Below are 22712 nucleotides of genomic sequence, written 5' to 3' on the forward strand. Positions count from 1 at the left end.
AAGTTGTTGCTGTTTCAGCCATCTGCAGCGGATTTCATGTGGTACCTGTGACAGGTTGGATCACAGAAAACCCCCTTGGGACTGCCATCTGATGTGCTGGGACTACCTCTAAGCCCATTTTTCCTGGCAGCTTGGGACTTCAGAACCCTACCTGGTTGTGCCAGACACGCTAGCCTGCTACAAGCACAGACCCAGGTCTGAACCACGTCCCACACAAGCTGCAGGCTTAACTGAAAACAGCTTAAGAAGTGTTCCTGTCACCAACACTCAGATACTCAGCTCCCAGGGGTGTCCAAACCCCAAATAAATCCGTTTTACCCTGTATAAGCTTTATACAGGATAAACTCATAAATTGTTTGCCCTCTATAACACTGATAGAGAGATATGCAGAGCTGTTTGCCCCCCCAGGTATTAATACATACTCTGGGTTAATTAATAAGTAAAAAGTGATTTTATTAAATACAAGAAGTATGCTTTAAGTGGTTCCAAGTAATAACAGACAGAACAAAGTGAATTACCAAGCAAAATAAAATAAAACACGCAAGTCTAAACCTAATACAGTAAGAAACTGAATACAGATGAAATCTCACCCTCAGAGATGTTCCAGTAAGGTTCTTGTATAGACTAGCCTCCTTCTAGTCTAGGTCCAGCAATCACTCACACCCCTGTGGTTACTGTCCTTTGGGAGCAGAGAGGCTATCTCTTGAGCCAGCTGAAGACAAAATGGAAGGGTCTCCCAGGGGCTTAAATAGACTCTCTTGTGGGTGGAGACCCTCTCCTATCCAGAATTCAGCTCCAAGATGGAGTTTTGGAGTCACATAGGCAAGTCACATGTCCATGCATGACTGAGTTCCTCACCAGCCAGGCCACATTCCTGGGAAAGCTCTGATGTGGACTGGCATCTCCAAGTTCATTGTTAGTTTAAGTGTTTCTTGATTGGTTACTTACTGAGAATAGTCTTTTCTCAGGAAGCTGACCAACTGCTTCATTGAGGCTACTTAAAATTAAACAAGTACGTAGCCAATATTGATAACTTTGAATACAAAAATGATACATGCATACAAATAGGATGAATGTATTTAGTAGATCATAACCTTTACAGAGATACATTAAATGGCATATGTAGGATAAAACCTATTCCAGTTATGTCATATATAAATTTATAAGCATATTCCCATAAAGCATTATGGGGCGCAATGTCACACCCTCCTCCTGAACTTACTGCCAGAGACTTGGACACTGTCCATGGTGGAGGCAGTACATGTAAAATCCTCTGGTCACTCTCCCTTTTAGTACCTTTAAACCATATGATGTCATCCATAGGTGTTCGAGCAAGGTTTGGGGTTCCTGGTCCCCTGGTGCCTGAAAACAGGTTGGGGTGTAGTATTGCTAACAGAATGCAGACAGCAATATCTGTTAAAGTGTAGATGTCTTGACATTTAGCCACCAATGCCAGGAGGCGGTGTGCCTTAGTTTCCCCTTCCACACAGCAGTGTGGGCCCATTATGCTTTTGCTGCTGTGCCAAGCTTCCAGCCTGTTTACAGGTATAAGCTGAAAAGTAACATGCTTGTGGGGCTGTCTTGTCACCATCCCTAGCATGTATAACAGTTTCTTCCACAACTCATGTACGTCCCACTTTGTTAAAGCGTTTACCACTAGCATTAACTCCTTTGTCTTGACTCATAGATGAAGTAGCAAAAGACACAAGATTAACAGCAAATCTACAGCGGACAGGCTTTGTTTACACAACTTAGCTTGTTTAGTGTCTATTGCATTTCCCAATTTCTTTGTGTACCCTGGTAGGTGCTCCGGTGCAGATTCTTCTGCCTCTTTGGAGAAGGCTTTTAATTCAGACATGTGTTTGAGGCTTTGGCAAGGAAAGGGTGTACTGCAACCATGCCTGCCCTCAGCCCCTCCCTCTGGAATTTCTTTGGGTCTGACCCCACCCCCTTGCGGAGCTTCCCAAGAAAAGAGTTCTTCTTCCCCCAGCCTTGAAGAGACTGTTATTTTTAACAAGGGTGGAACGATAACATTCTTTAATGGAGTGCTTTGGATCCGTAAGATCCCCCTCGGCCACCCCACTCTTTGCCCCCAACAGGTTAGCTGGATGGACTCCCCCCTCCAGGAGATCTGACCCCCAGTCTTCCCTCAAAACCTGATCCACAGGAGTGGGGTCTGGCATTTTAAATGGAGATTTTTCACCCTCCTCCTGGGAAAGAGCCTTCCTACAAAAGGTGGGCAGACCCTCCGGTCTCCCCTCACCTTCCATCTGGACTTCCCTTTTTGGGCCCCCTCACTGGGCCAGACACTCCTGTGTCCCCCAAAAGGGAAGGTGACCCTGGTCCAGCTGTGGGCTCACAGCTACCAGCTATGACAGACCCTACACTGGCAGAAAATTTTTTCCCCTTTCACTCAGGTTGGGCTTGCTTCCACCTAGAGTCGTTGGGGTCCGTTCCCACCACCGCGGTCACCAGGGCCCCGACTTCCACCTTCGGGACACATGTCTCTGTGCGCTCCAGGGCAGGCCCAGTCCCCTGTTGACCTGCAACTTCCTGCCAGTCAACAGCCGGGAGGGCCTCCCTGCTACAAAGTGGAACATTCCCCTCCCCCAGGCAGATGATCACGGGACAGGAGCTGGTTTCGTCCAGCCCCTCCATCTGGGACTTACCTTGAGCCCCGGGGCTACAGGAACTGGTTAGGACCATTGCTGCCCCCAAAACTGCATTTTTCACTGCTACTGAGGAATTTAAGAGACACCCTCCTATTCCCCCAGCAGTCCATGTGACTTTACCCCCACTCTGGGGCTTTTAGCTTAAGTTTCCTTCTCGCTGCTTACCAACCCTGTGACAGATTCTGCCACATCAGAGAAATCATTTCCCAGTAGAAATGTGTGCCACTGTTGCAACAGTTAGCTCAGCCTGCAAACAACCAGTTTCCATGTGCACCTTCGCTAAAGGTACAAGGACTTTACCTCCCACCAGTTCTAATTCTGCTATTTTCCCTGGCAACAAATCCTTCTCCTGGATCAGGTCCCTCCTGACCACAGAAATCTCTGCTCCCATGTCCCTTAAACCAACGAGTACTTTCCCATTAAGTTTAACAGCATGCATATGCTCACTGCTTGGTTGTGTAGAAGCAACCTTTACAAATCCTGTGTGGAAAGAGGCAGCAGCCTGGCTCTGAGAAGAAGAAGCTTCATGTGTTACCTGCTGCCTGTTCCCTCTTAGCCAAGGGCAATTATTCCTCAGGTGCTTAGTGGACTTACAATGATAGCACTTCTTGGGCTCCTCTGCTTGTACAGGAGATTTGGGATGAGTAACGGGAATGGGGAAGTGTCATAAATATAAAGGGAAGGGTAACCACCTTTCTGTATACAGTGCTATAAAATCCCTCCTGGCCAGAGGCAACATCCTGTTACCTGTAAAGGGTTAAGAAGCTCAGCTAACCTGGCTGGCACCTGACCCAAAGGACCAATAAGGGGACAAGATACTTTCAAATCTTGGGGGGGAGGTTTTTGTTTGTGCTCTTTGTTTACTTGGTTGTTCTCTCTTGGGACTGAGAGAGGCCAGACAGAAATCCATTTTCTCCATCCCATCCTAATCCAAGTCTCCAATATTGCAACCAGTATAGGTAAGCCAGGCAAGGCGGATTAGTTTATCTTTTGTTTTATGTGAATTTTTCCTGTGTTAAGAGGGAGGTTTATTCCTGTTTTCTGTAACTTTAAGGATTTGCCCAGAGGGGGATCCTCTGTGTTTTGAATCTTGAATACCCTGTAAAGTATTTTCCATCCTGATTTACAGAGGTGATTCTTTTACCTTTCTTTTTTTTAATAAAATCCTTCTTTTAAGAACCTGACTGATTTCTCCATTGTTCCAAGATCCAGGGGTTTGGGTCGTTGATGATTTTGTAACCAATTGGTTAGGATATTATTCTCAAGCCTCCCCAGGAAAGGGGGTGTGTTGGGCTTGGGGGGATGTTTTGTGGGGAAAACGTCTCCAAGTGGGCTCTTTCCCTGTTCTTTGTTTAACACGCTTGGTGGTGGCAGCATAGGGTTCAAGGACAAGGCAAAGTTTGTACCTTGGGGAAGTTTTTTAACCTAAGCTGGTAAGAATAAGCTTAGGGGGTCTTTCATGCAGGTCCCCACCTCTGTACCCCAGAGTTCAGAGTGGGGAGGGAACCCTGACAGAAGATGAATGCCCCGCCTCCTTTTCCCCAGAGGGAAAACGCTGATGCTGCTTTCCACCCGCCCCTGTACCCCTCTGCCTGCGGTTTGTGCTTAATTGCAGCTTGTGACTGCTCGGAAGAGTCTGCAAACCCAGCCAATCCACCCGCTGCACCCACCTTTTTGTCCCACAAATACTGTTTTACATCATCACTGCACATATTCAGGAATTGTTCCTGAGTAACCAAATCACACATTCCTTCAAAGCTTGTAATACATTTCCCCCTCACCCACTTATCCACCAAATCTCTCATTTCATTTACATAAGCCACACTGCTCAATCCAGATTGCTTCTTAAGACTCCTGAATTTAACCCCGTAGGTTTCAGGTGTAATCTGAAACTGTTTCAAACCCCGTTCCTTAAATTTACCTGTGTAGCTATGGACTCAGAAATTCCCCGCTGCCTCAAAAAACAAACCAAAAAACCCTTGGTGCAATGGCGGTGCCAGTGTATTTGAAAATAATTTTAAGATTGAGTTTGCAAATGGACATGTATCTGTCCATAATTGTTTCCTAATATGCCCTCTAAATACCTAGTCCAGGACTCTTTTCAGTGTAATAAAGTCCCATTTATTCAAAGATAACAGAAGATTTATAATTTTTCAGCTAAATAAGATTTTGGATAAATAGGGACTCCTCAGTGCAAAAGATAACTTTTGGATAAGTGTGGTTCAAGTAAATGAGGTTCTACTATAACTTGTAATTACTTAAAGGTGCAAATCCACTAATCAAGGCTTATTGCACAGTTTGCTCCCTCTGTGGAAAATACATGTGTGCTACATTTTTCGTGTGGCAACAATTAACTAAAGAAGCTTGCCCACTTATCTTAGGCTGGTCATTTCAGCATGCAACAGGTTTTGTGTTGTTAAAGTACAATTGTGCTTAAAAAAACAACACACCCTCTAAAAGCATCCTTGTCGGGTTCCATATTTTCATTGGTAAAATATGACCAATGATTTTTTAAAGACAATAGAGTTGGACAGATGGCCTTGCAAATGACATTTAGTCAACAACTATGTTGACGTGCAAGCCAGAAATGAATTTAGTTAATTCTTCCGTAGCTGCGTGGGTTCTGCATGGCTGACAGTAGTAGAATCTTATTTTTTGTCACCAAAGAAAGCAAATAGGACTCTGTATGAGCATAGAGTGCAGATCTGTTGAGTAAAATGGTGTTGCTTTTACATAATCACGTTTCAAGGCAGAACCGCACTTTAAGTGACAGCTACTGAAAATGTAATTACACACAAAATTGACTGTTTTGTGCTCCTGACTGCATAACCAGCTTTCTGAAAATGAAGCCCAATATCTACAAACTGTCAATATCCCAATGTCTCAGGAACAGAATATTTCACCTTCATAAAGCCGTCTACCATATGAACATACCTGTTGCCCCTGCTCCCAGCCTGCTTCTCCTAAGGGCAGGGATTACAAAATTGCCTCACTCGTCACCCCCTGTAGGGTGCCAAGGTCCTAGTGCTGAATGCAATAACTAGTACTCTAGGGGGGAATTCCACGCCTAAAAATTCTGCACAAAATATTTTAAAATTTTGCATATTTTATTTGTCAAAATAACATAATATAATCATGCCAGCTTCAATTATTTTGGTAATTTATTTCAAAATACCTAGTAGCAAGTACGCCTGTAACAATACAGACAGCAAAAAAAAAAAAAATACAGGAAATGTTTTTTGACATTTCTTACTAGGCATATTAATACAGAACTTTGAGTAATAATTCATTTACACTACAATGCAGAACTGTATTTTCCCCCACTCCTCAGAAGCAGAGCAAAGGCTTGGGGGAATGGAGTAGCTGAGGGAAAGGGAAGGAGCCTGGCCGTGAACCTGGAGGGTTGTTGGGTATGGGAGGGAGAAATATGGAACAGGGTTGTTTGAGGTTTTTTTTTTTTTTGCAGAGCAGCGATTGTTTGAGCGTTGGGGAGCCTCTCACATGCAGACCCAGGCTGACCTCTAGCCTCTCCCATTAAGTCAGGCACATGTCCCTAGGGCTGTCCTTAGGATTTATGGGGCCCTACACAGTCTTATTAAACTGGTGCCCCTATGCCCGACGGCAGCCCGGGCTCACAGCCCGGGGGCGGGTGGAGGGAGGGACGAGGCAGCAAAGGATACCGAGCCACCCGGCCTGCCTCACAGTGGCAGAGAGTCCAGCTCCCTGCAGAGACCCCGTACCCTCTCCCTCACGCAGAATGCGCGGCACCGGTGCACTCAGCTCTGTGAAGACAGCCCCTGCCTAAGGACGCTGCAGCATGCGCTGGGTGTGCGGGAGCCGACCCGCTCTTACCTGCTGTCATGGGCAGTGGGTGAAGCTGCCGCTTCTGGAGGCTAGCTCCCTAGCCCACCTCTTCTGCCTGTGGCCCCTGCCCATACTCCACCCCTGCTCGGCCCCAGGCCCCTCCTCTCCTCACTGTCTCCCTCCTCTTTTCCCTCCCCCTTCCTGCTCGCCCGCGTCCAGCCAAATCCCTGAACCCAAATGAAGCAAATGACAGTTTGAAAAAAACATTCTTCTGCAATTTCTTTCTAAAGAAAATGGAGCATGTTTTCCACTGCATGCCAGATGGTGAAGACTGGACATGCAGAAGGTACCTAATTAAAAGCACTAAATTTGGGAATAAAAAATGCCAATCACAGGTTTTTTGATATACACTGAAGTTTGTCAGAGATTTATTTGCAAAAACTTTGTAGTAAGGGCAAGTCAGCTGTCCTGCTGAATACAACATTAAATATTATGGAATACATGATGCAGCTCTTCTCTGTTTTACATTTTATTAATCAGTATTTCTAAGCTGATTTTGTATTTTAAATGTACTCTTAAGCCTTCATAAAGTAATCATTCCAGATTACTACATATTTAACTCACTGAAACAAAGGCATTTTAAATTAATCAGTCACAGAGGTTTAGTGTGTTCATAACAATATTCATTGCTTTTAGAAAAAGGGACCACTAATTTACTTTGTGTGATCTCCATAACAATATATATGTTTGTGAAACTTCACCGACTTTAAAAAATGTTTCCAAAGATTTTAGGCATAACAAAGGATTTTATATCTTACTAAGGTGTGGATTTTGCTGGAGGGGTCTTTTAAAAGTACACTTCTACCCCGATATAACGCGAATTCGGATATAACGCGGTAAAGCAGCATTCTGGGGAGCGGGGCTGCTTTACCTCGTTATATCCAAATTCATGTTACCACAAGCGGTTCCTCTGCGCTCTCCCCCCCTTACTTGCTGCGGCCCCCCCCGCCCCAGCTTACCTCCGCCTCCTCCCACGAGCGCGCCGCCACTCCGCTTCTCCCCGCTCCCTCCCAGGCTTGCCGTGAATCAGCTGTTTGGTACGGCAAGCCTGGGAGGGAGGGGGGAGAAGCGGAGTGGCGGCGGCGCGCTCAGGGGAGGAGGCAGAGCGGAGGTGAGCTGGCGCGGGGGGGACCGCAGCAAGTAACTGGGGGGAGGGTGCAGAGGAACCGCTTCCTGCCCCAGCTCACCTCTGCCTCCTCCCCTGAGTGTGCCCGCTGCTCCGCTTCTCCCCCCTGCCCTTCCTTCCTTCCTTCCTTCCTTCCAGGCTTCCTGCGCCAAACAGCTGATTGGCGCGGCAAGCCTGGAAGGGAGGGAGGGAGAAGCGGAGCGGCAGCAGTGCGCTCAGGGGAGGAGGCAGAGCAGATGTGAGCTGGGGCGGGGAGTGGTTCCTCTCCCTACCCCGATCTAACGCGGTCTCACCTCTAAGACAGTAAGATTTTTTGGTTCCTGAGGGCCGCGTTATATCGGGGTAGAGGTGTAGATCATCAAATAGAAGTAAAGAAAGGGAAACTGGTTTGTCCAGCTATCTGGAAGGAAAGGGGTGTTGTCCCCTTACGATAGGGTGACCAGACAGCAAATGTGAAAAATCAGGACGGGGGTGGGGAGTAATAGGAGCCTATATAAGAAAAAGACCCAAAAATTGGGACTGTCCCTACAAAATCGGGACATCTGGTCACCCTACTTTAAGGGCTCTCTTCAACAGGGGCGTGAAGGGAGAAAGGGGTGGCAAGAAAGGACAGGAAGACTTTGGAATCAAGATTTTTGTACTATAGTAATTAAAATTAAAATGTGTATTTTAGATAAAGGTGGTCTTTTGAAGGATTTATTTAAAAAACAATATGTCTGAAGATCCAAGCATTTAAGGCTAAAGATGAATACTCATACTGAGCATCTAAAAATCTGTGCAAGGATTTTTTAAGAGATGTGATTTTATAATCTTCAGCAACAAACTAATGAAATATTTTTAAAGCAAATTTTAAACTAAGATCCTGTAGACTAACATGTTCTGAGTAAATATCACAGTAAATGCGCAACTGTTTTTGTCAGTAAATTCAGAAACTGATAGTATATACCTGGGGGTTGGCAAATGCCTATTAAATGGCTTCATTATCACTTGAAGGGCTCTTTAACAGTTTCAGTGTTGTGCTAATAGGTCTGGCAGGCTGGAAGACCTTTTTTTCACTTTTAAGTTACTAGATCCCCTCTGGAGGAAGACTCATCAGGCTGCAGCAGCCAGCTCTGGTGGGAGCCTGCAGGAAGGGTCAAAACAGGATAGGAAGAGGTGGGAGGGTGGACACGAAGACCCAGGGATGCTCCAAATTTTTGCTCCGTACATGCTGCATATGCCTAAGGATGTCCCTGCATGTCCCCATGTGTCCTTGAACCCCCACACTCTCTTCTGTCCTCATGTGGCCCTTCACTCCCACTCCCATTCAGCCCCGGGCTCAATGCTGTTACCCCACTAGCTCCTGTACCCCCACCTCAGTCTTCCCTACTATTCCTTCTGAACCCTAGTCTGTGTGACACCTCAGCAACACTGTGTGCCCCACTTTGTCTGTCCCCCCCATATCTTGTGCCTCCTCACCTGGCCCTACTGGCAGGGCACAGTGAGTAAAGCAGGCTCTGCCCTCCCTCTCTGAGGCTGGCTGCTTGGGCCCCTGAGCCTGCTGCTCTCTCTTCTGGTGCCTCCTAATGGGCAAAAGGTGTAAATGCAACTTCCTTTTACCTCCCCATCAGAATCACTTATGCTGCAGGACATATTAATTCTGCGCTTGCACAGTGGCACAGAATTCTCCCAGGAGTATAACTAGGCAAGACTACTTATATAAGTCATGTTATCAAAGAGCCATATCTAGTGGGCAACAGTGAAGCTTAGTCAAGTGATATCCAAAAGAAAATGTAAACGTTTTCATAACATGGCATTGATCCCTTTTCTCTCTCCCAGCTGCTTGGTGCTGCCCTTCCTTTGCAGCTGTCCTGAACATCAGCTTGCAGGTAATTCCTGAGTATCACGTTCTGGGGTGCAGTCCAAACTAGTGAGGTGTTGTCATGACCTGCCCTGCAACCTTGGGTGCCTCACAATGCTTTGTTGCTGTAGCTCACAACTTGGGTTGCTCACAATCAGCCCACCAGCATGCAGGTCAAACCCTGAGTTTCTGTGTATAGCCACAGCCCTAATCCAGCAACTCTGACACCAGCAGCCTGTCAGTAAGCACCAGATACATGCTGGCTTCCTGCAGCCTGGGTTACTACCTGCAGGGTGACCCCAACACACTCCCAGTCCCAATTTTTCCCCCCAAAACATGTGTCCTGCACTGTCCAGCCCTTTCATGGACAGTTCAGGTGTTATAGGTCCATAGCCCCTGTAGGGGGTCAGTATACAACAGTTTGCTACTTTAATGGGGTTACCAAACAATGTAGTTTAAACACAACACTGGATTAGTTTTGATTAAATAATAAAACAAGTTTAGTTACAAAGAGGCTTTAAGTGAGTACAAGTGTGAGGTATTGAAGTCAGAAATGATTATAAGAGAAATAAAGATAAAATGCTTTTTACTAACTAAACTTAAATTAGATCTGGTTTAAGGTAAAATCCCTTACCATATGTTCCCAGCAACATAGCTGACCAAATTCTCATATCAGGATCTGCCCCCAAAGTCTAAAGGGCTGGTTCCTTTGTCGTCTTAGGTGAAAGAGTGAGCGAGAGAGTCTGTGGGGTGGTTTTGGCCCTTGCTGTTATAGTCCTGTCACCTGTTGAAATGCATCTTCCTGAGAGTTATTCCTAGATAAAGTTCCTGTTAGCTGTGAGGATGGAGACGGGGAGTCTTGTGGTGAAAGAGATTCTATGTTGTTGTTGCTAAAATGCAGATTGATCTGCGCATGCCCCCGTTGGCTGCCAAAGAATGGCCATTTGACCAGTGATTGCCAGTCAGCTTTGATGACACCTGGGGAGAAGTGTTAGCTTGTCCTCTGTCTTTGAGAAACAGGTTTACCCCCCTCTCCCCCCCAGACTTGTCTGGTAAACACATTTCAGTCATAATTTCAGTTTATGTTAATAACCTAACATATGTTTCACCATGATATTATTGACCAACGAGTTGTTAATTTTCAAATGATACCTCAAGGCATATTTCGTACAAAGATTATTACAGTGGTATGTATGATTTAAACACAGGGGTGCATTCAGTCACCCTATGGCACTGTGCTCTGTGACTTGTACTACATGATCCTTTGTAAGCCAGTTTGCCTTGCAGAAATCGTTTCACTCTGGTTTGGGCGAGCAGGTATACAGAACTTTGATAGTAAGAAGAGAACTCCTCTGTAACAGGCTTTATGATGATAAAAGGAACAGCAACAACAGTTATAGTCTGGGCTACATAAATGTATCCATTATAACTCCTTGTTCTCAGTTACATCTGAAAAACGTGCACTATTTATGATGAAAGTTTCCACTTGCACTCTGCACGGTGGTTTTTTTTCCTGTTTTGGTAAAGTGTATAACAGTTCAGCTGCTTTTAAGTCTGCACTATTTTGCATACAATATAATCACTTACTAGAATATAAAATTCTACCTGTATTAGCTTTTTTCATAAAAGAAGTTCTTTCCCCCCCCCCCCCCCCCCCGGCATTTCCTGACTATTGATAGCTTAATTTTGCAACCTTAACATTCTGTGTGTCATTTTTGATGGAGTTAGAATATCCTAAAGGTTCTTCTTGTTTACTAGGCAATAACTAAATAGCTTGAGCTTAACAGAGACTGCAGCCGAAACAAGGTATGTAAAGCAAACACAATTTGATGCCAAGTTAGCCCGTGATCACTTTGTTATTGCCAAGTTAAGAGGAAGCCCTCAAGGAGAAATCCAGGGAGTACAAACCAGGCAGTCCAAAACCAAAAGAGGTTTTAATGAATCTTTCTGATACAAAGCCACAGGATTTCACACTTCTCTTCTTCAAGCCTTTGACATTCAAGCTGTATCAGGACCCAAGTAGTCACGTACTGCAAGGAAAACACTTTCCTGTTATTAACCAGAATTTCAAATGCTAATGTCTGCTCAAAAGTCATTAGAGGGACAGGAGCCTGTACACATGCTTAGGGTGTAGGAGACATGGTACTGAGTTAAGAACCTAAGGCTCATAACAGTAATCAGTATGCTTTCAAAAAGAGAAAAGGAGTATTTGTGGCACCTTAGAGACTAATTCAGTGTTCACTGTATTTTTTTTCCTGTTAGAATAAAATAAAGGCTTGAAAACTTCCATTTTCTCTGCAGTTCAGTCAAAAAACAAACTAAAGGGAGGAAGTGCAAGGTTTCTCCTTCGTTATGTGGGTGATGTGCTAAATAAGGAACATATCTCAACAAGAATCATATATAATGCAAGATAGAAAAGCTTGTCCATATGGTGTTTTAGTTTGTTCTACAAAGGCCTGATCTTGCTCTGATTGCAGTCAATGACAAAAATTCCATAGATTTCAGAGGGTACCGAATCAGATTCACAGATACCATGGCATAGATACTGTGGTGATTTATGTAATGTTGCACCAATGTGTATGTAGTAACCAGCAAGGTAGTGGTAATAGCATCCAAGAGAGAACATGGAAAAAGACAGAGGGCTGATAATGGACAGCAAATTCGACAGGAGCTTGAAATGCAGTACAGGAGCAAAAAAAAGCCATTCAAGTTTTGACTGCAGGGGAATTATGTCACCTTGCATGGAGGCAAGAATCTCTCTCAATATGGCTGTCATGTGCCTGATCCTAGAATATTGCATTTGCGGTACCATCTTATTTAGAAGATAGACAAACTGGAGAGAATTCAGAGAGGAGCAATGACAACAATTAGGGGCTGGAAGGACTGATATATGGGGAAAGATGAAGACGGCTAAATATGTATAGCTTGGCTTCGAGACTAAGGCCATGTGTCCACTACGGGGATGATAGCAATATAACTACAGCTATGCCAGCATAACCCTGTAGCGTACACACAGCTTTCGGTGATGGAAGGGGTTTTTCTGCGGTAGGGGCGCCACCTTCTCAAGCAATGGTAGCTAGGTCAACGGAAGCATTCTTCCATCGATCTCGCCGCATTTACACTGGGGGTTAGATTGGCATTGCTCAGGGGTCTAGCTATCTTGACCTAAATTTTAAGTGTAGACTAGGCCTAGGAGGGAATGTGACAGTCTATAACTAGCTGAAGGGCATAAATACTGAAGAGGGAGAGGAATTATTTAGAGTGATATATGGGGTGTAACCAGAAAAAATTATATGAAACTAAGGTTGAATATTAGGAAAAAATTTCTGACACAGATCGGTTATTCAGTGGGATAGTCTAACAAAGGAAGTGGCCCAAATCCCATCACTTGGGACTTTGTGTAGACTAGACACTGTACTGTAGGAAACTCTCCTGCAAGGGACTGGATGATCTAGTAGTTGTTAGTTATCAATCTAACTAACCACTATGATGAATAGTTCATCAAAAATGAGCTTGTTTTTTCCCCACTTTTGTTCTAGGTCCAACCCGTAAAATGCCCCAAACTGCCAGTGCCATGGACTTTTTTCAGCTCTTTGTCCCTGACAATGTACTAAAGAACATGGTGGTACAAACCAACATGTATGCCAAGAAGTACCAGGAGAGATTTGGCAAAGATGATGCCTGGATGGATGTCACTCTAACAGAAATGAAAGCCTTCCTAGGCTACATGATCTCAACAAGCATTCACCACTGCGAGTCCGTCCTCAGCATTTGGAGCAGTGGCTTCTACAGCAACAGGAGCATAGCGCTGATCATGACACAGCCGCGGTTTGAGAAAATCCTGAAGTACTTCCACATTGTGGCCTTCCGTTCCAGCCAGATGACACATGGCCTCTACAAAATTCAGCCTTTTCTGGACTCTCTGCAGTATGGCTTTGACTCTGCTTTTAGGCCTTCCCAAACCCAGGTAAGAGTTAACTTATTGGCAGTTGAAATCTTAGCTTACTACATACTCTAGGTTATTTACCAATGACCATTAATACCGAAACTGCAGAGTTACCTGTAGAGAGAGCTAGATATTACAGTATGAAGACACAATGCAGTGTGACTATGACTGAGTATAAGTGACACCTTTTAGCTCTGCGCATGTGCTCTCTTGAGCAAGAATCTGAGAGGCTTGCAACTCTCAAAACAATAGAAGTTGCAGGTGCCCAGCCACTTAGGGTTTGGCTCTGTCTTTTGAGCCATGTCTCTTTGCCTTACTGATCAAAACATGTTTTCACTGTTGTTGGCCCCACAGCGATGGATCTTATTGCCTGCATTCCGACAAAAATGTCAACCAAGTTCTAACTGTGGACTCTTTATTATTGGTGCTGGTGTAGAAGGCAGATAGAACCCAGCTGGATTGTTAGATCCCGGGTTCGGGTTGCAGTTGGGGGGGAAACTTCAGGCTTGTAAACTGAGCAAGTTTAATATAAGACATTGAGAAACCAAACATGGAAACTTGTGCTATTATTGTTACCGTTACTTATCTGATTATTGCCACACAAGCTGATAAGTAACCAAATAAACCAAGATCAAGGAAATGTAACTTAAAATACCCGCAACCTATATCATCCACTCTTCCATCCACAGCACAAAATGTTAAATATGGCAAACAGCTCTGTGGACGATTCTATTTCCCACCTTCAGGAGTTTAGGAAAATAATAAAACAAATGTAATTCAAAATGTTCTACTTGAAATACCTTTTAATCAAGGTCATGCTTTCAGCGTGCAAAGCTGATCTTTTGTGGAGAGCAGCAAAAGGACATTCTTTCTTGTCTGTCTCCTGTGCTATAGTATTGCAAAAAGAGGAGTGTTTGCCCTCCTCTGGAGCATTGGGTATTGGCTATGATCAGAGACAAGATACCAGACTAGGTGGATGTGTGACCTGACCCGGTATGGCAAGTCTTATCTCAAATATTTTGCCATTGAAGTGTGGCAAAAAATAAATAGAGCTGAGTAGTAAATAACGGAAATTTGCCTGTTTCGTAGGAGAAGAGAGAGATACCAGCCAACCATTGTGGCTTTAAAATTCAGGACAGTGCAGCAACTCATGGTCCAGACATTAATCAGTTTGAGGTAGGAGCCACAAGACAGAACTCTTCATGTTAGGCCACACTGGCAAGGTGCTGTCTCTGATGCCAAGGCAAAACAGCAAATCAAACACAGAAAACATTCCAAGGACAGGACATCCCACCCATTGACTTCAGTGGGTGCAAAAATCAAGGGCTTAGAAGCTTGATCACTGTGTTTGTAAATGCTCAAAACGTTGGATTCCTGTGGGACATTTGAAAAGCACAAATCCCATTAGCGAGTAATGTGATTCCCACATATACTGCCCCCCCATACTAGGTCTGAAAACTTAATCAATAGAATCACCTGTTCCACGTTTGCGATGACTAAGTGTCTGAATCTCTGCACGCAGTCTGTATATTTGTGCTATGTTTTTTACGGAGACTCTTTTCTCTCTCTCTCTCTCTCTCTTTTTTTTTTTTTATTAAGGTAACAGCCATTCTTCGCTCCCATTTCCCCCACCCCTAGGCTCCCTTGTCAACGTGTGTGTTGATTTTATAAAGCACCCTTCAGCCGTATCAAGCTGAACATCAAACATCACAACATTGCATCAAAAAAATTAGACATGAGAAAGAGGTTTTAAGTCTGTTCTTAAAAATAATAAGACAATCACAAGAATAAGTATCATACTGAAGTACAATCCAGACCTGATCCTGCAAGGGGCTGAGTGCTCTAGCTCTCTGTGGAGTCAACAGGAATTGTATACCCAACATCCTGAGGGACTGGGGCTCCACCAGCTTGAAGCAAGAGGGGGGAAAAAGTCCTCTAACTGGGAATTGCCCAGGGTGCAGATGGTATAAAAAGGTTAAGTATCAGATCCAGAATTAAAGGCCAAGCGAAAACATAAATACTAATCCTGTTGAACAGATACAAGGGGAAATGGCAAGAAAGAGCTCATTCTGATAGGCTGTTGGATGTGTCCTGTTTTTTAGCTATGGCAATTATGTTGTGGAAAACCCCCCATTTTTCTCTGACCCAGGGATTTTTGGAGAACTTTGGGGGGTGCTATTTTGTGTGTAGAGGTTTCTATTCTGTCACTTGTTTCTGGATAGTTTGAGTTAACATTTCCTAAGGCAGCCAAGGTAATTGTGTGTCAACCAATATGTTTTTACTGGCTGGATTTAAAAAAAAAAAAACAAAAAAAAACAAAAAAAGGTTTTGGTACCCAAGCTGCAGCCTTCTTATCTATCTGGATTTATAGTATCCTCAAATCTTGTGGTCCCCAAATCAGGGGTTTTGGCACAGGCCCATCTCCTGTCAGTTCTCTCCCCCCACCCGTGCCTCCCCAACAGTTGTGTATTCTTGCCTTTCAATTCCTTTCTGTTATCTTGATTGGACGGTTTGTGTAATCAATGCTAAGGTTGTGGTGCTTGTCACTTTCTTGTTGCTAGTCCACAGGAGGTTTGTGAGTCTGGTATAGCCTTGGAGTTATGAAGCCTGAGTTCTTTAGCTCCGGCGGTAAAGGCTCATGCTTGAGGTCCTGCCTTCAGTTCCTGCTGATGATAACCTACCCAGGGGCATCATATTACATGTGTTATTGGGGCAGCTTACCATTTTTCAGAGACACAAATTCCTGTCTCCTATCCCAAAATCCACATCATATATTTTTAAATGAATGCTAAACTTTTGCATGCTCTCTTTTGAGGTGCATATGCTACAGAAGACATCACACTTGGGGATTTTGTGAACTCCTTTTGTACAAGGGGATGGAAAGCTAATATCCAAAGTTGAAGAATGAGGTAAACAGAGCATGGTACTGGGGCAGGAGTAGTCAACAGGTGGACCGTGGGCCAAATCTAGACCCCTAAATGCTTTTGAACATGCATAGAAGTCTTATTTACTTATTATTGTTATTGGTTTTTGTATTCTTCTCTCTGGAGTCTGGACTTTGACAAGAAATTTGGACCTTGACAAAAACTAGTTGATTACCCCTGTATTATGGTATATTTAGCATATGATAATGCAAACAGAAATGTACATAGAGGAAATAATACCCCCTGCGCCAGGTTGGGAAGTTATTGAAAGTACAGAACCAATTAACAGAGAGCCAGATCCTGTTGTCGCTCCATTAGCTTCAATTACACAGATTTTCAAGCAGCTGAGAATCTGGATCACATTGTTTAGAACAGGAGAATTTCCCTAGTATCCCATCCCTCCCCAACAAACGCATGTAAAGAAATCACTGTCTTTACCTGAAAAAACCAGCGGGAAGCGGGTTTTGAGGCTCAACTACTGGGGACAATGCTTCATCTGTTGCCACTTGGGTACTATTTGCTTTACTGAAGATTGTATCAGGTTGGAAGCTTGATGGCAGAAGGATGTTCTGATAAGAGTTCTAAGAGAATGTATTATAACAAATCCATGGGTGCCTAGACCTGCAGCATTTGTTGCTATGTCACATACCATGGTCCTCAGAATTTTCTGGTGACAACAGGGTCAGATCTCCGAAGCCTCTGCTCTGCAGGCACAGAGGCTTACCTGGCCACTTTCTCTACAAGGATATCTGTGTTAGCTGTTACCAGTATAGGACCTGGGGTGCTGTTATGCAGTGCAGATTCTGTCCAGTAGAGGATGTGTGTGTACATTGTACACCCTCCACCCACCCACTGAAGTACTAAACAATAGCCAGTTTAAGAAACTAGAGAAAGGGAAATAAATAACTGTCCAACCCCCTTTTTGTTGTTTTTTCCTTTTTTAGGAAGGCTTATGATTGAATATAGATTTGTACCAGATGTTTAAGTGAGAGATGTTGGGCAAGTCACAACCGCTCTGTACCTCAGTTTCCCCATTTGCAAAATACGTATAAATATCCACCCCAAGGGAGTGTTGAGAGAATTAATATTTGCAGTGTGCTTTGCACATTTGTAGCAACTTTTCATTTGAGGATCTCAAAGTGTTGTGCAAACTTAAATTATAAGTTATTTGACTCGATCCTAAAGGAAGAAGAAGGTTCAGTCGTTTTGGGGATAACTGGCACTAGGTGGGCTGGCAACTGCAGCTTCCCCAACAGCCAGGAGAATTTGCATGCCTCCTCACATCTTCATCTATATTTCTGTAGGTAAACTGTACATTTTGCAAGAGTGCTTTCAGATGGTGCCGTGAATGTTTTATGAGCCATTAAAACCTGGAGTGTTGTCTAAGTGAAGGCATGCAGCAGCCACGGGACTGAGAGCATCTCTCTCTCTTCTGGATTGAAGGAATGATGTCTTAACTTCAATATTTGAGAGAGAAATGGCTACCTGTGAGGTGGCTTTACCCAGGGGTGTGCCACATCTCCACACGCACCGCATGTTTAATGCAGGAGTGGAATTGCAAGAAAGTGCCCTGATTTTTTTTTTTTTTATAATTAGACGCATACAGATGAATACACCTGTTCAATTGAAGTTTATTTTGTGTGCACATACAATTCAAAATATATATATAAGACCCACACAGTTGATAATTGGTTTTATTTATTTTTTATCATCAGGAAAGGGAGATATGGAGTGGTTACAGAGTTCCTGATCCTCCATAGGTACCAGAGGGGACCAGGATGTATTCCAGGGTGTGCTTAATAAAAGAGGGACTTCCCAGTCATGGATTTCTATAGTTACTGCTTACAGCATGGCTCTTTACGTTTATGTCCTCACACTACACAACTGTGCATACCCACAGTGGCGGCCCACAAGGCAATAGGAGTGATAGGAACACTCCTCTGTAAGTAACTCCTGGAACACTAAAGGAACTCCACCTTTGTAAAGAATTCCACACAAAAATATTATGTTAAAAGAATATTAAGATTGCCGAGTCAAACATTTGAGGTAGGAAGCGCTGGAATTAAGGTTGACTGTCAGGGCTGTTCCACCTTTCTCTGAGGCCTCCAGGACTAGCCACTGTCAGATAGATCAGTTATCTTGTTCCAGTATGGAAATGTCTATGGTCTTATTTAATAGAAGCCATTTTGCAACCAGTACAAATCTTTGAAAATGTGTATCGTGTCCCACCTTCATGTCTTCTTTTCCAGTCAGCATGACTATTGTGCCTTCGGTTTTACGGCATTACCACATCCCAGCACGCGCAGAATGCTGCTGCTGCTGTTATTCACACACACTTAAAGAAGCACAAACTATATAATCCACATCCTCAGATAGTTCTGCTGGCTCCCCATTCATACTATATTGCTGGTACAAAATTGCCCCATTTTTAAACACTCCATGGACTTGCTCCAGTCTGCATCATAGAACTTACCTCTTTATATTCCTGTCCCTGCTCTCTCAGCTCATCTAGCCCAGCTTCCTGTGTGTCCTTTCACAGAATCTCACTGCTGCTGGTGCAAGAGCCTTCTCCTCTGCAGCTCCTGGAATCGGGAACAAAATTCCTTCATCTCCATCTCACCTCAAGTAGCCTCAGAAAGCATCTTTATCTCCCTTGAGTACCTCTTTAATTTCTGTCCCCCTCTGCTGTTTGTTATTCCTTGCTCAATAACTATGTCATGTAAATCTGCAAAATACAATAGGATATAATTGGCACGAAAAACACTCTGCAAAATAAAATAACGTTTTTTTATGAATAAGCATGTGTTTGAAGTTGTCATGGGATAGTTTCACATTATAAATCACCTGGAGAGGCATATAACATTGTGACGAGGAAGACATGAATGCGGTCCAATGTCAACATTGGGGACAATTAAAATTAGGGTGGATAGACTCCTAAGCACTTCACTTCTTTCACATGGTCCTCCATGCTCAAGAGAGCATTTTGGCTTGTGGTGATGGGCCATGGTGCTTCTGCTAGATGAGAGAACTGAGCAAAAGTGCAATCATGACACAGAGAGATAGCGTTGCCTCAGGAAACTTTACTTTGTTTAGAACTAACAGTACTTTAATGAACTTATTTTGATCATAGGTGCTACATGAACCGCTGATCGATGAGGACCCAGTTTTCATTGCCACATGCACAGAGCGGGAGCTACGCAAAAGGAAAAAGCGGAAATTCAGCCTGTGGGTTCGGCAGTGCTCATCTACTGGTTTCATCTGTCAGGTAGATTGGTCTCAGTGCAATTTCTAGCAGACAGGTGTGTGCACAAGACTCATCAGAATTGCCGGCTTTGCTGGCAGTCTCAGCAGAGGCTGAGGATTAAATGGGCTCTGGAGACTGAACCAGGCCTCTCTGACCCCTGCAGATGGTACCTCCAGATGGATTAGTACGGTTTCTAATACCGTTTCTAGTACCATCAAAGGAAGCTTGTACGGCTACTGCCCATGCTATACCTGTTCTGTGGCTAAATAGAGGGTTTCTGTTTCTGGAGCTATCCAACTGGCTACCAGCCTTAAATGCATTATAATAATTAAAAAAAAAAAATAAAGCCAAGCCAAAGCAATAGGGTATCTCGCCATCCCAAAGATATGAGGGATCTCTCCTGTTCTTTAATTGAATAATTTTTTTCTCCAAGCATAATACTGCATATATCAGACAGTTCAAGTTGTATCCATATATGCAATAGAATTAGTCAAGGTGTAGCATCCTGGTGGCCTGCATTCTGTGGCCAGTATATTAGGTTCCCCCTCCTAGCCCTCCAAGAAAGAAAATCTGACATTACCTGAAGATGACGATATAAGAGCTTGAATGTAAGTAAATTAAGTCTTCTGGTTGGGTATGTTTTACAAAACATTTTGAGCTAGATTTTTCGGCAGAGCCACTTATTTTGGTGCCTAGATGATGGGGGAATGGCCCCAATTGTGAGTGCTGAGCACTTTTGAAAACTCTGGCCCACGTCACCAATGGTGTACGCTATATGGATAGCTCTCCAAGAAAGAATTTTATTCTATAAGAGAGGTTAGCTGGAAATACAGGTCTGCATTTTCAGTGGTGCAATAGCCTGACAAAGGAATGGGGAGAAAACTAGAATCATATACTTCCCCCTGTCAGCTTTGTCAGCAGCAGCTTTCTCTGTCCCAGCAGCCCCAGGCAAGGGCTCCCTGTCCCATCCAACCACCCACCCCCGTTGCCCTGATTGACATGGCTGAAAGGTGGCCAAGCTCCGAAGGCAGGGCTGGGGAGAGACCAGGTGGCAGAGAAGCTTCGAGTGGGGGGACTCAAGTAGGGGAAATGTGTATGTGTGAGAGCGGATGGGGGGGGGGTTGCCTCTTGCCTGTGTTCCCAAGCTCTGAGAGGCCCCACAGAGGGGGGAGAGAGAGAGAGAGAGGGAACGGCCCTTCACACATGGAACTACAACTCCCATGATGCTCCTGTACCATGTCAGCAGCTGCGTGGTTCCTTGCCTGGGGCTGCTAACATTGTGTAGCAACCTTGGAAGTTTCCACTCACTGGCTTTTGGAAGGCAACATGCAGTACAGCAGTAGTGTACTTAGTCTCCAAGGAGACCTCTCCTTCTCGTACATGCAGGGTATTATTGAAGGACAATAGGGACAGAGACAGAAGAATAAAGTTCACAGATCTATCCAAAAAACCTGACAAGACAGCAGCCATGCCACAGATTTCAGATACGCTGAGCTGTAATTAGATTTTATCCCACAGTCTTCTCCATTAATGCGCTCTTTAAATGGATGAGTCAGTGGAAGCAGAGGACACTCGGCACCTCACAGGATCAGACCCAGATGCTCTCTCACAATTATGAAGTTGACACTCATGCCTGACTTGCATCCAAACAACCACCAGCATCTTCTTAATGGCCTTTAGGTCCTTTCCATTATGTGAATAGGTGAGAGTGAACACTGAGAAGCATGAACATTCATTCCAAAATAGAAAACGTACAGGATTTTGCCAATTACAGTATCAACTACAGACTTTAAGTACCAAGGTCGGCACTATCACCCAGCTCTCCAACACAGTCACAGAGGCCTTGCAGAAGCCAAACACTTATTTGGTGACTGCCTGCTGTTCTGTGAAGGAGTAAAACAGTATTTTTCTTAATGTACCAAAAAAAAGGTTTTTAGCTGAGTTTCATATAAAGACATCATAGATCCAGATAAGAGGAAAGTTCTATGTCTCCCTCCCACCACATCACCACGCCCATCCTGCAAGTCTGCCAACATAAAAGCATGTTGATAGATAATGGGTGACCAAGCTTCCTCCTGTGTGTTCTCAAAAAAGAAGCTCCCATATGCAGGCAAATGCAGCACAAAATGCTGTAACACCAAGGGGCCAAATTCCACTCTGACCCATACATGTACAATGATCTCAGTGGGAACAATGGTCACTTGCTTGTGGGCAGAATTTGGCACTATACATATTGTATACAGGAAATTTAATGACAGGTTTCAGAGTAGCAGCTGTGTTAGTCTGTAGCCGCAAAAAGAAAAGGAGCACTTGTGGCACCTTAGAGACTAAAACAGTCTCTAAGGTGCCACAAGTACTCCTTTTCTTTTTGAGGAAATTTAATGTAATTCAACTAATTGGGCCCCTGTAAGCAGAAGAGGACCAAGCTACAAACAGGTCAACTTGCTTACATTTGTTTTTTGAAGTTATTCACTGAACCATTTCTGTGAACAATTCTTGGTGTGTAGCTCACCGACGAGTTTGTTGCTAGCATTCAGTATTTGAAATTTGAGCTGTTCAGAATGATCATGTGGTTTTGGTCTGCTCCCTGACTGGATGAGCAGAACTCTGAATCAGATTTTAATGTAAACAAATATTCATATTTACAGGCTCTACATTCATTCTCTATGAATATTCTATAATATGCTTTCATAGTTTGCTGTCAGGGTAGTATTCCTGCCAGCAAACTAATTCATTAGAAACTTAATGGAACATAAAAAGGTGCTTAAAGATACTCAAAGCACATTCATTTATGTTACAGTATTGGCCCAGCTCTCTCTCCTGTGCTATGAATAACTTGACTCCAGAGTTGGCAATTCAGGTCCTTGCTTTCAGATGAATTTCCATTTTGTACCACATGTCTGCCTCAGAACTTCCTAAGCAAAGCACCACCTCTCAGTTACTAATGTCTTTCTCGTGTAGCTCAGCCATTCAGCTAAAACAAGTAAGAATATGAGCTAAGCATAGGCAAACCCACTTTGGACAAAAGAACTCAAATTAAAGCTTTCTGGAGGTTTAAAATTTCTCTCTCATTTTCTACTTCCCTATCCCCATTTT

General features: G+C 43.9%; 1 protein-coding gene across 1 annotated transcript in view; it reads left to right on the forward strand.

Moving 5' to 3' along the window:
- Nucleotides 1–22712, forward strand: part of PGBD5 (piggyBac transposable element derived 5) — a 93144-nt gene that overhangs the window by 36542 nt on the left and 33890 nt on the right. Inside the window, exons 3-4 of the mRNA XM_077811832.1 lie at nucleotides 13042–13469; nucleotides 19503–19637. Of these exons, the coding sequence (XP_077667958.1) occupies nucleotides 13042–13469; nucleotides 19503–19637 (563 nt within the window). The remainder of the gene's footprint in view (nucleotides 1–13041; nucleotides 13470–19502; nucleotides 19638–22712) is intronic.

This window comes from Eretmochelys imbricata, chromosome 3 (genome assembly GCF_965152235.1).
Source record: "Eretmochelys imbricata isolate rEreImb1 chromosome 3, rEreImb1.hap1, whole genome shotgun sequence".
Classification (NCBI taxonomy): Eukaryota; Metazoa; Chordata; order Testudines; family Cheloniidae; genus Eretmochelys; species Eretmochelys imbricata.